This window comes from Arvicanthis niloticus, chromosome 18 (assembly GCF_011762505.2).
Source record: "Arvicanthis niloticus isolate mArvNil1 chromosome 18, mArvNil1.pat.X, whole genome shotgun sequence".
Classification (NCBI taxonomy): domain Eukaryota; kingdom Metazoa; phylum Chordata; class Mammalia; order Rodentia; family Muridae; genus Arvicanthis; species Arvicanthis niloticus.
Genome location: NC_047675.1, coordinates 7,636,858 through 7,648,997, shown reverse-complemented (window position 1 = coordinate 7,648,997; position 12,140 = coordinate 7,636,858). Strand labels below are relative to the sequence as shown.

Genomic DNA, 12,140 nt, shown 5'->3' with positions numbered 1-12,140 from the left:
AAAAAAAAAAAGCAAAGGATTGAACTGCAAACAATGAGATGTGCCAGGCTGGATTACTGGCTGTCATTTGTGCCTCAATGTAACTTTGGTCAAAGAAAGACCACTAGAGATTCAGTAATTTATTTAGTAACAATTCTAGTATTTGTATACAGTTTTTAGCCATTAAATGCAGTATGAAGTTCTGGAGAGATGGCTCAGCAGTCAAGATCTCTGGCTGCAGTGCAAAGGACCCAGTGTTCCTAATGCCCACGTGGCAGCTCACAACCACATGTAACTCCAGTTCTGATACCCTCTCTTCTGACTTCCTCAGGCACTAGGCACACACAGATATACACACACATTTTGCACTTGTATGTGCACATTATACACATATATGCAGGTAAAACACACAGATAAAATAAGCATTTTTTAAAAGAGCAGTATGGATGATAGTATTTCTATCATTTCTATCTTCTGTATAAGAAGTCAAAATTCAAATTCAAAACTTAAGGACAAAGTGTCATCCGAGTACAAATAAATATAATCTTACTAATAAGTACTAGAATGCTATGGCACCACAATTTTAATTCTGAAACAAAAGCCATTACTGTCTTCAGGTAGTCTCACTTAAATATTAAATCTAAAAGGACAAATGATCTCATGATCTCAGACCAGCTCTTCTCAACACCTATGAGGATTTGGCAACACCAAAGAGGATTTGGCAAGTTCTCAGGCAACTGAAAACTCCCCAGCCATCACTGTCACTGCCCAATGGGCCTGTGAAAAAATGGTCATGGACACAGAAATGGAGTTTATGCGTGAGCTCAACAACATGAACTGCTGCTCACAAAGGCTCACCTGGCTACTGATACTGAGTGTCAGATCTCCCAACAGCAGAGACCAACACTGAGCACATTTCCCCAGGATGACCAGCAACCTCCTGGAAGGTTGACAACAAACACTGAACCACTTTCTCTGTGGAAAGGACAACTCTATCCTCTAACCTTACTGAAATAGATACTTATTCTGATTATGGATTTGCCTTTTCTGCACATGTTTCTGACAAAACCACCACCCACGGACTTACAGAATGCTTCATCTACCACCATGGTATCCCACATAGTATTGTTTCTGACCTTAGAACTCACTTCATAAGCAATAGTGTGATAGTGGGCCCACAATTATGGTCTTACCATGGTCCCCACAATCATGAAGCTGCTGGACTGACAGAAAAATGGAATGGCCTTTGGAAGAGGGACTTACAGTACCAATTAGGAGGCAGCAACCCAAGGCCTGAGGCAAGTTCTCCAGAAGCAGTATATGTATCCAATATATGGTACAATTTCTCCCATAGCCAAGAACCATGGGTCAAAAAATCAAGGGGTGGGTAAAGGAATAGTTCCAACTCACTATCACCCCTGGTGACCTACTAGGCAAATTTTTGCTTCCTGTTCCCATCACCTTAAATTCTGATGGCCAAGAAATGTCAGTTCCAGAGAGGGTTGGCACTCTTGCCAGGAGACACAACAAACATTCCATTTAACTGGAAGCTCAGACTTCCCTTGGCTACTGTGAGCTTCTAACACCTTTAAACCAACAGGCTAAGATTGGAATAACAATTTTAGGAGTGATGATTAGTACAGATTACCATAGAGAAACTGAACTGCTTCTCTACTATGAAGGTAAGAAAGATTATGTCTGAAGTGCAGGAGGTCCTTTAGGCTATCTTTTGGTGCTACCATGTTCTGTGATTAAAGTTAACCTAATCCAAGCAGGATGACAAAGGACACAAACCCATAAGGAATTAACATATGCATCACTCCTCCAGAAAAAGAGCTAAGACCTGCTGGGGTGCTTGCTGGAAGGTAGAGGATACAGAATGAGAAACAGAGAAAGGTAGGCATATATATCAGCTGAGGTCCTGTGACCAGCTTCAGAAACAAGGATTATGCCTGACATGAATATTTCTGTGATATTTTGTTAAGAATGTGTTTGTATAGGTATTAAGATTTTTTCCCTTGATTTCTTTACTATATAATCAAAAGACTACAGTGAATATAAATATCCCAAGGCCATTTATAATTCATTTGGTTGAAAGATAGCTACAATGATGACCTATTTAAATGTATAATGTACTTGAAACTGTACATGAATACTTATATCATGTTAAACGCAATTATGACCTGATAACTGATTTCATTTGGAAATTAAACATGATATAAGGTTATCAATATGACTGTGTATCAAATTGAAAAGGGGTGGGCTTGTGATGACTATTCTTGGTTGTCAAGGTGACTATACCTTAAATTAACTAAAACCCAAATGGCTGAGCACAGCTATAAGGGATTTGAAGTATGAAGACCTACTTGTAATCCAGATCTTTGAGACAGAAAGACACAGCTTTAGTACAGATCTTTTGATGTGGGAAGATTCAGAAGATGGGCCACATGTTCTGCTAGCTTTAGTGATACCAAAGCCTATTTATTATTAAGGCTACAAAAGGAAGGCAAGCTTGTTCTTTGTTTGCTGTCACAAGTCCATTCTTTTACTGGTATTAAAGCCTACTTCTCCAGGATTTCTGTATATACTGAAGACCAGCTAAGAGACCTAACCTCATGGACTGAACAACTAGAATCTTCTATTGGTAAATAGCCATTATGGGACTTGGTGGACTACAGTCTATAAGCCACTCTGATTTATTGATTGGTTTGTAGGTAGGTAGGTAAACAGACAGACTGAATAACTGACTCAAAGTACAACCCCATCTCTGGTGATTTCTCCAGGACTGGTATCACTAAAGAAGACATATAGAAGAACCCAGAAATGGATCATGCCCAGCATTACCACTGATCTTTTATTCCAAAAGAACTGGAAACACAGTTAGGATGAACTCTATCAGGTCATAACAATCGGGTAATTGTATAAAGTGCTAAACATTTACTACACTGTTAAAATTCTTCTTTGAAATTTTTTTTTTTTTTTTTTTTGGTTTTTCAAGACAGGGTTTCTCTGTGTAGTTCTGGCTGTCCTGGAACTCACTCTGTAGACCAGGCTGGCCTCGAACTCAGGAATTCACCTGCCTCTGCCTCCCAAGTGCTGGGATTAAAGGCATGCATCACCACTGCCCGGCAGATTTTTATTTCTTGTACCTAAGTGTATATGCACCACATGCATGCTCAGTGCCCATGATGTTAGAAGAGGGCACAAGATCCCCTGGAACTGAATTTATAGATGGTTATGAGCTACCACATGAATGATGGGAATAAACCTGGATCCTCTGCAAGAGCAGCAAGTGACTGCTGAGCCATCTCTCCAGCACGAATCATTATTAACACAAACTGGAAAAAAACATACTATCAATAATTAACTTCGAATGCCAATCAATTCCTACACACTGACAATGTCAAAAGTCATCTAACCAAACTTTCGCATACCTTGTTACATGTTATCAAGTATTTAATGAACCAGTTAATAACATATGAGTCTAACAGGCTGGACACAGTTGTCTATCACAGCAGTCACAGTACTGTGCATATTAAACATATGAACGCTCCACAAATTCCTAAAAGACTGGAGTTCACCAAAGAGTCCGGATTCATACTCAACTTTGACAAGTTATTTGGCAGTCTGTATTTTCTTCTTAAATGTTTAAGACACTAAAAAATGTGCTCTTACATATAGAGTACAGGAAAAATGGTTCATTACATGAAAAGATGGTGAAGGTATAAAATAAAATTTTTCCAGTTATTTTTATGTTTTAGGGTAATATCCAAAGTAATCTCTCATATTTTGTCTACAGTATGAGTAAGCTACCAAGTACAAAAGGAAAGAGGAGCCCAGTGTCAGTGTCCAAACAAAACCTTCAATGCAACTAATGACAACCAGCTGCCATGCTGTAAGACTTCCATCTGCAGAGTGAACCCACCATGACCCAAACATCGCAGCACAGCAGAAAATTACCTTACAAAGCAAGTCATGAGTAGCAAGACAGTATGAAGCATTCCTCATGGTCTCTCCCTCAGTTCCTACCTTCTGCTACCTGCCATTCTGAGACGCACTACAATGTGGAAGTGTGGGCTAAATGAGCCTTTTTCTCTCCAGTCATAGTGTTCTGTCACAGCAGAAGCACTAAGACAGCTAGCATGTGGCCACTGATGAGGAATTTAGACTCCCTGATTATGTCGTTAGGAACTGCTATTCACACTTACTTCCAGATATACTCTTCTAATTAATAACCCTGAAAATAACTCTGTGACGATTCTGCACAATTCTACACATTTCACTGTTTTGACTGAACTTTATAGATTTGTTTTATTTTGTGTTTATGAGTGTTTTGCCTACATGTATTCTAGGCACCACATGCATGCCTGATGCCTGAGGAAGTTAAGTGGTTGAGGCTCCGGAAAGGAAACACAGATCCTTTGCGAGAAAGAGTGCTCTATACCACTGAACGGACACTCAAGCCACAAGTTTACTTTTTAATTCACTGCACTTTTTTGTGAATGTGTGTGGATGCTCAGGACAAGTCAATTCTCTCCTCCACCATGTGGATCTTAATCTCAGTGAGCTTGAGGACAGTGTGGTCTTCAAAGCTAGTTCCAGGGCAGCTATGGCTATAGAAAAACCCTGTCTTGAACCGTACCCCAATCCACACCCAAAAAAGTGCTATTTCAAGTAAAAAAAGATATCACTGGGAAAATACAAGATTACAGAGGGTTGGACAATCTTTTAGATGTTTTTGGCTGTTTGGGGGCTTGAAAGCTAGGAGGGTCTTACCCAGACTGGCCTGTCTGCTGAGAGCTGAGGTAACTATACACCTAGTTGTTTTGACTTCAACAGTATAAACTACTTATCCTAAATAATTTAAATAAAACAAAAAATAACGCTAGCATCTTCTTAACATACATGAGGCCTCCATCTAATCATCTAATCCCCAGAACTTCAATAATAAGGGATCTGAATAATTAATATATTATGGATTGAACTTTTCTCTCAGAAGAATATGCTCAGATAACATAACCTCCAGAATGTGTGTATGTGTTTATTTAAAAAGAGAGTCTGTGCCAGGCAGTGGTGGCAAATGCCTTTAATCCCAGCATTTGGGAGGCAGAGGCAGGTGGATTTCTGAGTTCAAGGCCAGCCTAATCTACAGAGAAACACTGTCTGAGGATAAAAAGAGAGAGGGGGGGGGAGGGAGGGGGGAGGGAGGGAGGGGGAGGGGGAGGGAGGGAGGGAGGGAGGGAGGGAGGGAGGGGGGAGAGAGAGAGAGAGAGAGAGAGAGAGAGAGAGAGAGAGAGAGAGAGAGAGAGAGACTGAGACTGTTAAGATGTAATCAAATAGATGTGATCAAGGGAATGAGGTAGGGTCTCAACAGTCTAGCTGGTGTTTTTGAAAAAGGGACACAAAAACACATACAGAAAACAGAATGAGTCACCTATAAACGAGGAACTCCAAAAAGGCAAATGCAGGATGGAACAACAGATTCTCACATAATGCCCTACAACAATGGGCACAGTGATTAATTCATCTTAACCATATCTGCCCTCTAGAACTGTCAGGGAATAAACTTCTGTTGTTTGAAGTGACTAATTTCTGGTATACTCTTATAACAACTCTAAAAACCTAATATGGCATGGCTAAATCAGCTTGAAGAGCCTCCCAACTGTCTTGAATTTACCTTTAATGGCACAGTGTTATTCTCAAGAAAATGTTCAAAAGGAAGAGATAAAGGATCTAAAGACAAGAACTCAGACAACACAAGAGCTCCTGGGGCACTTGGATGGGGAGGTACTAGCCACAGTAATTTAATTTCCCAGGGGTCATGGCTAGAACTGACTAGGTAAGAATACTCTACTTGATATTCCTCCTCTCAAGCCAGACAGAGTGGCCAATCCCAGTATCTTACAACTGCAGCACTCAGAAAGCAGAGGCAAGAGGACTGGCAGTATGTTCTAGACCTGTCAAAACTACAAAAGAGACAGTACCAAAAAAAAAAAAAAAAAAAAAGTTCATCCTCTCAAGACCTACCAAAGGCTATATAACATATCAGAAGAGCAGATTTGGGAAGGGGGGATTTGGAACACGGATATGACCCTAATGTCCATCTACCTCTGAATATTTAGTCCGAACGCTCATGATCATGCAGCTGCGATAATCTGTAGTAACACCTACTACTACTAAACAGAGCTAAGCTGAATATTAAAGACATCACCACAAATAAGCAAACCTTTCAGAACAAAGTTAACTAAGAGTTCCAACAGCTTTTTATTGCCAGTCCCAGAAATGTTCACTGGAATACAAAGAGAGTTCTCAAAAATGGCATTTATGACTAGCAAAACTAACATTACAGTAAAAATATTAGAAATTTACCAAGAGATGGATGAACTGAGAAACAGTTTAATGAAAATACAACTACAGATTATTTGTTGCTCACACATAATTTTGGTTGCTGACAATTCCTGACATGTACTGCTTTAACAGGTCTGATTATGGTCAAGTCAATGATCTGCATAAAAAGATAAAATCTCTCAAGTGACCCCTGAATGGCCATCAACGCTAAGAAGTCTTTCTCCTCTCCTTGGTTCTCTGTTAGCTTTTCTTATTCTGGTATGCTTGCCTGTATTCGTTGGACTAGCCATGCAAGCAATGCATTCAGTCAGGGCTTCTATTACAATCACAACTTTTTCTTTAGAAATAAGAAAGGGGGCAGCAGAGACCCTGCAGTGGTGCTTCTGATCACAGATAAGCACTTAAGGGAGTGAGGAAGGTCAGCACACAGAATTGTCCTTCAAAGGGAGGGAGATGTGACTTGTTATCCACTCAGAAGGATAAGAACAAGCATCATTAATAAACAGCCTGGTGACCTTTGTACTATCTGTGTGGCTGAGACCAAATGAGATCCTACCCTTGGCCCTAATGAGCTCAATATACAGAACCCATCTTTATGAAAAATGCCACATGTACTTCACAAAGCAGTTTGATGTAGTCATTTCTTAAGGCTTTATTGTGATACAAGACTGAGTTATTTATCACCAGGAAATGTTTTAATGATTACTTGAATATGCCTAGAATAAACTTCTAGGGGTCAGACTCTCAAAGTAGTCACATGCCTACTGCAGATTATTACTCTGCTCTCCATACTGGTTGAGAAACCCTAATAGAACTACCATAAAGTATGCCATCACTTGGAACAAAATATTCAGAAATAAAGGCTTATTCCTCTATAGTATTACTGTGTAGTGTTTGAAAGTTCTATCAACATTTCTTTTCAGCACTACATTATAAACAATATGACCAAAAGCTTGTAACTAAAAAATGAATACAATGGAGGACATGCAGCAATGTGCCTCCTGACTCATGTTTCTCTTTGATTTAGGAAGGTTACCTCGTGATCTGTGAGGGCATCCTACTCAGATTCTTATGCTCACTGGAGGATTTCTGAGACTGGGACCCTGTAGAGTGACCCGAGAACACATGCTGCCTTACACCCGATGAAGGATGCTGTAGTCGAGGAGGTAGTGCAGATGGAGCTTTGATTGGCTTGTTTAGATTCTTTGGCCCTCTATAATCCGTATCTGTGGAAAATAGAAAAAGACCTCACAATTTCCCTGACATAAACAACTCCAAGAACTACCATCATAATCCTAAAGAAAGCTTTGATGTGAACTTACCTGAATGAAAATTTTGCCCAGAATTAGGTTTTTTCATCTTCTTTCCTGACACTGTGTTCCAGCTTTCTGGGGGAGGTGGCTTGAGGTTTTTCGGTGTATGTCTTCAAAAGAAACAAGAGTGTTTGTTAGTAACTTCACACAATCTCCCTAAGAACTAAAACACGCACTAAAACACAACTGGATAGGCAGACGGCTCGGCAGTCAAGAGTACTGGCTACTCTTCTAGGGGACCTGATCTAATTCTCAGCACCATGTAGTGACTCACAACCAGCCTAACTCCAGTGCCAGAGGATCCAATGTTAAGGCCTCCTCACGTATGTTACATGCATGCACCACAGGATACATGAACTAAAACACTCATACACATCAAGCAAGTAAATCTAAACTAATCATTTTAAAAGAACACTAAAACCAATATCCTGCATAGATACTTTGCTGTCAACCTACACAAGATATGCTAATTTAAACCAAGCATGCTGATATACATTATTAATCTCTGAGTTCAGAGGCCAACCTGATCTATTAAGTGAGTTCTATGACAGCCAGAGCTGTAAAGAATCTTGTCTCAAAATACACACACACACACACACACACACACACACACACACACACACACACACACACAGAAGTGCTAATTTGCTAATTTAATTCTTCTTTTTCCTGAGATAAGGTCTCACTACATACTCTTGGCTAGCCTGAAGTCACTATGTATACCAGACTAGATCCTCCTACGCTATATCCCAAGTGCTGGATTAAAGGCATTTACGACCACACCTTTAGTTCTTACATTAAAAATAAATTAGAAAAACTAGATACTGTAAAACTAGCATTTCGTAAAATATACCAGAGCAAAACATGTGGTTTAAATTCAAAATATTCTTCTTTTTCTAGGGGTGTGTGTGTGTGTTACATGTGCTGCCTGTGTATATGTACATGTGTCTACCAAAAAATTTTATGGCAGTCTCTCAAGAAACCTGAAGCTCGGCAGTGGTGGCGCACGCCTTTAATCCCAGCACTTGGGAGGCAGAGGCAGGTGGATTTCTGAGTTTGAGGCCAGCCTGGTCTACAGAGTGAGTTCCAGGACAGCCAGGGCTACACAGAGAAACCCTGTCTCAAAAAAAGAAAGAAAGAGGGAGGGAGGGAGGGAGGGAGGGAGGGAGGGAGGGAGGGAGGAAAAAGGAACCTGGAGCTCATTTTACAAAGGCTAGGAACACCTGGGATCCACTGACTCCTGATCCCCAACACTGGTGTGACAAGACACACAGCCTTGCCTGTTTTTTATGTGGATGTTGGAAATGTTAAAATTCAGCTCCTGTATTTTGTTATTGAGGAAGGGGGAGACTGGGATGGGGTCTATGTATCCCTGGCTATCTTGACTCCTATGTAGACCATGCTATCCTTGATCTCAAGACATCTGCCCTCACAGAATACCCTGCTTTATCATCAGTTCCTCTGCACCAGGTGGTGGTGGCTCACCCCTTTAATTCCAGCACTCAGGAGGCAGAGTCAGATGGATTTGAGACCAGCCTAGTCTACAAATCGGGTACCAGGTCAGAGCTACCCACAGAAACCTTTTCTTAAAAAAAAAAAAAAAAAAAAAAAAGCTAAATCTAAGAGGTAGCAAACACCTTAGCTAAAGAATACGTACTTTTTCCCCAGGTCTTCAGACAAAACTGGTCCATTCTCAGAGTGAACCCCATGAACGTCTGCATTAGATAATTTCCCATTATGATCCAATCTAGCCTGCTGAACACCAGGGAAAAAAAAAAAAATTAGACACCTGATACTGGAAGCATTTACCAGGAAAAAAAACCGTAAGTACAAAAGAGCTTCAACAGAATCTGTACCCTATGCACCAAACCTCTCTAGCTAAAAGAAAGACTATTTCTTCTGTCAAATTTTTGGAACTATTATAAATATGTGAAGAAGCAGCAGCACAACCCATCAAATTGTGATCAATATATACATCAGCAGCTGTCAACCCATCCTGGCTTTGGATCTCCAAGCCTGGCTGTTCTACAACCTTGGCTGTTCAACAACCTTGGACAGTTTCTTACCTTGTTTGCTCATATGCAAACTGGAGCTAACAACAGTAAATAAATAATAAAACAGAGAACTCCTGGAGATGCAATGGAGAGATATACCTACCATATAGGGGACAGCAATCTACAGAGCAGCCACTCTACAAATGAGGAAACTATTATTACTACTATCTTTCTGTTTTTATACTAAAACCACTAATGGTAACTTTTGCTCCTTAAAAAGGGATGCTTCTACTGCTCCTTACCAACCCTATTAATAGTAGCTGACTGTACTGTGTGAAAGTTTCCTCTAGGCAAACTGTACACACTAACCCTGTGCACTGGCCAGTGGCTGCATTCATTAAGACAGCACAGTAAACACAGCTCTCCTCTACACAGAGATTCCCTTTTCTCCAAGTGTTATCAGTCCTGAGCTGACATCTCATTCCTCATTAATTGCTTTTTCTCAAGAAAGTTTTACAATAAAAAAGACTTTTAAAGGGTAATTTAAAATTTCTTAAATTTTTATGTGTAGGGTTCTTCTGCCACCTGTGGATTGCTCACAGATACCAGAAGAGGGCACCAAATCATTTGGAATTGGAACAGTTTTAAGCCTCCTGATATGGGTACTAGGAACCAACTCAAGAGTCCCTGAAAGAGTAAAAGGACTCTGCTGAGCCATCTTGCCAGCTGTTTTGTTTTGTTTTGGAGACAGTGTCTCACTGTATAGTCTTGGCTGGCCTGGAACTACGAAGACCAGACTGGCCATGAACTCACAAAAACCCACTTGCCTCTGTCTCCCCAAGTGCTGAGATTAAAAATATACACTACCACATCCAGCTTCACTAGCCTTCTTTTAAACAGCTATTTCTACCACAAAGTTTAAAATATATCCTACATACTTAAGTAAACCAGTCACCTGTGTATTATTCCAGTTGCTTAAGATTTCAGGTAAAATGTATTCAAATAAAATGGACAAAGGCCCAGAATTCAGGAGACAGAGGCAGGCAGATCTGTGTGATTTCCAGGCTAGTCTGCTCTACATAGTTGCAGGCCAGCCAGGACTATACAGTGAGACACTGTCTCAAAAACAAAACAATTAATAACATAACTGTGGCTTTAAAAGGTATAAATTTCAGCATTAAGATGATTCTTCTTTTTATTTATATGTACTGAATTCTGAAATTCAAATTATAACTACAGTCAAACTTTAGTTGGCTGTTCCTTTGCAAAGTATCAGAAAATAAGACTTAAGTCAGGTGACTTTAACATTTGGTCGACATCACTTACGTGGCATTTATCTCCAACTTCATACTGTAAGCCAGCAGCAATGGAATAATCACGTTTTTGTTGAGCTGTTAGTTTAAAAACAGTCATTAAAATATACTGTAAAATTTCATTATCTTCAAGTGCTACAAGGCAATTTTACAGAAGATTTAGATTTAACTCACCTTGTTTAGACTTCAACCAAATTTCATACTCCACATTTCTATAGACTGCTGGGCTGAGTGACTTAAGAACTTTTCTGGACAAAGGAAGGTCAGCTGAGTTCCCATTGTTCTTAGGGTTCTAAATAAACAATGTCACAAGTCCAATCAACAAAGAAAAACTTTTTAAACAATTTCAAATATGCACAAAAACAACACAAAAACTTAAAAATAAAGCAGGAAACAGCAAATCAACTTCTTACTAGCAAAGCAATCCTGACTACAGAAAATGACCATCAAAACACACACACACACACACACACACACACACACACACACACACACAGGTTCTTTACATATTACATATAAAAGAGCAAGTTAAAAATATTAAAAAATTAAAAATACCTCACTATCTGAGGGTTTAAATCCATTCACATCAGTAGCAACAGTACTTTTACTCCTATAAAAGAACAGAACCATCATTAGAAAACGAAAAAAGTTGCATGTAATTAACTTTTCCCCTCAACTACATGCCAAAAACATGAGGTTACAATAAACTCTTAAGTTTTACTATATGTAAGTATACATTATATCTATATAAAGTTTATATATATATTTTACTATATTTAAGTATATGTATGCATATATAAAAATCAGAGTACTAGTAATTCTTACTGTAAATAAAAAAGCAGAAATGGTAGTGGCAGGCAGCAGTATTTGAATGGATGAAACAATTTACAAAAGATTCAACATAAAATTTTTAAAAGTATTACAAAGTTTTTAAAAGAACTGGTACAATCAAATTAAAACATTTATAATAAAAAAAGTCAAATACCTCAATTGTAAAAATGTCAAGAGTCATAACCACCTTTTTGTAAAGAACACTTCTTAATCTTCAGTACTATCAAGAACCATCATCAGCCCACTAGAGAGTGCAGTCCAGTGGCATAGTGCTTTGCCTAGCATGCACACAACTCTGAATGTGCTCTCCATCACACAGAAGGGGAGGAGGGGATCCTACACTTCAAATCAACACACATACA

At 39.3% G+C, this 12,140-nt stretch overlaps 1 protein-coding gene across 2 annotated transcripts in view; it reads right to left on the bottom strand.

Annotated features, from left to right (window-relative positions):
• Positions 1 to 12,140, bottom strand: part of Otud4 (OTU deubiquitinase 4) — a 43,873-nt gene that overhangs the window by 12,738 nt on the left and 18,995 nt on the right. Inside the window, exons 8-13 of one of the 2 annotated variants that reach the window (XM_034522608.2) lie at positions 11,503 to 11,557; positions 11,122 to 11,239; positions 10,961 to 11,025; positions 9,298 to 9,395; positions 7,650 to 7,750; positions 7,364 to 7,553 (exon numbers count right to left, since the gene is read on the bottom strand). In XM_034522608.2, the coding sequence (XP_034378499.1) occupies positions 7,364 to 7,553; positions 7,650 to 7,750; positions 9,298 to 9,395; positions 10,961 to 11,025; positions 11,122 to 11,239; positions 11,503 to 11,557 (627 nt within the window). The remainder of the gene's footprint in view (positions 1 to 7,363; positions 7,554 to 7,649; positions 7,751 to 9,297; positions 9,396 to 10,960; positions 11,026 to 11,121; positions 11,240 to 11,502; positions 11,558 to 12,140) is intronic. The other variant, XM_034522609.2, reaches the window with a different exon arrangement.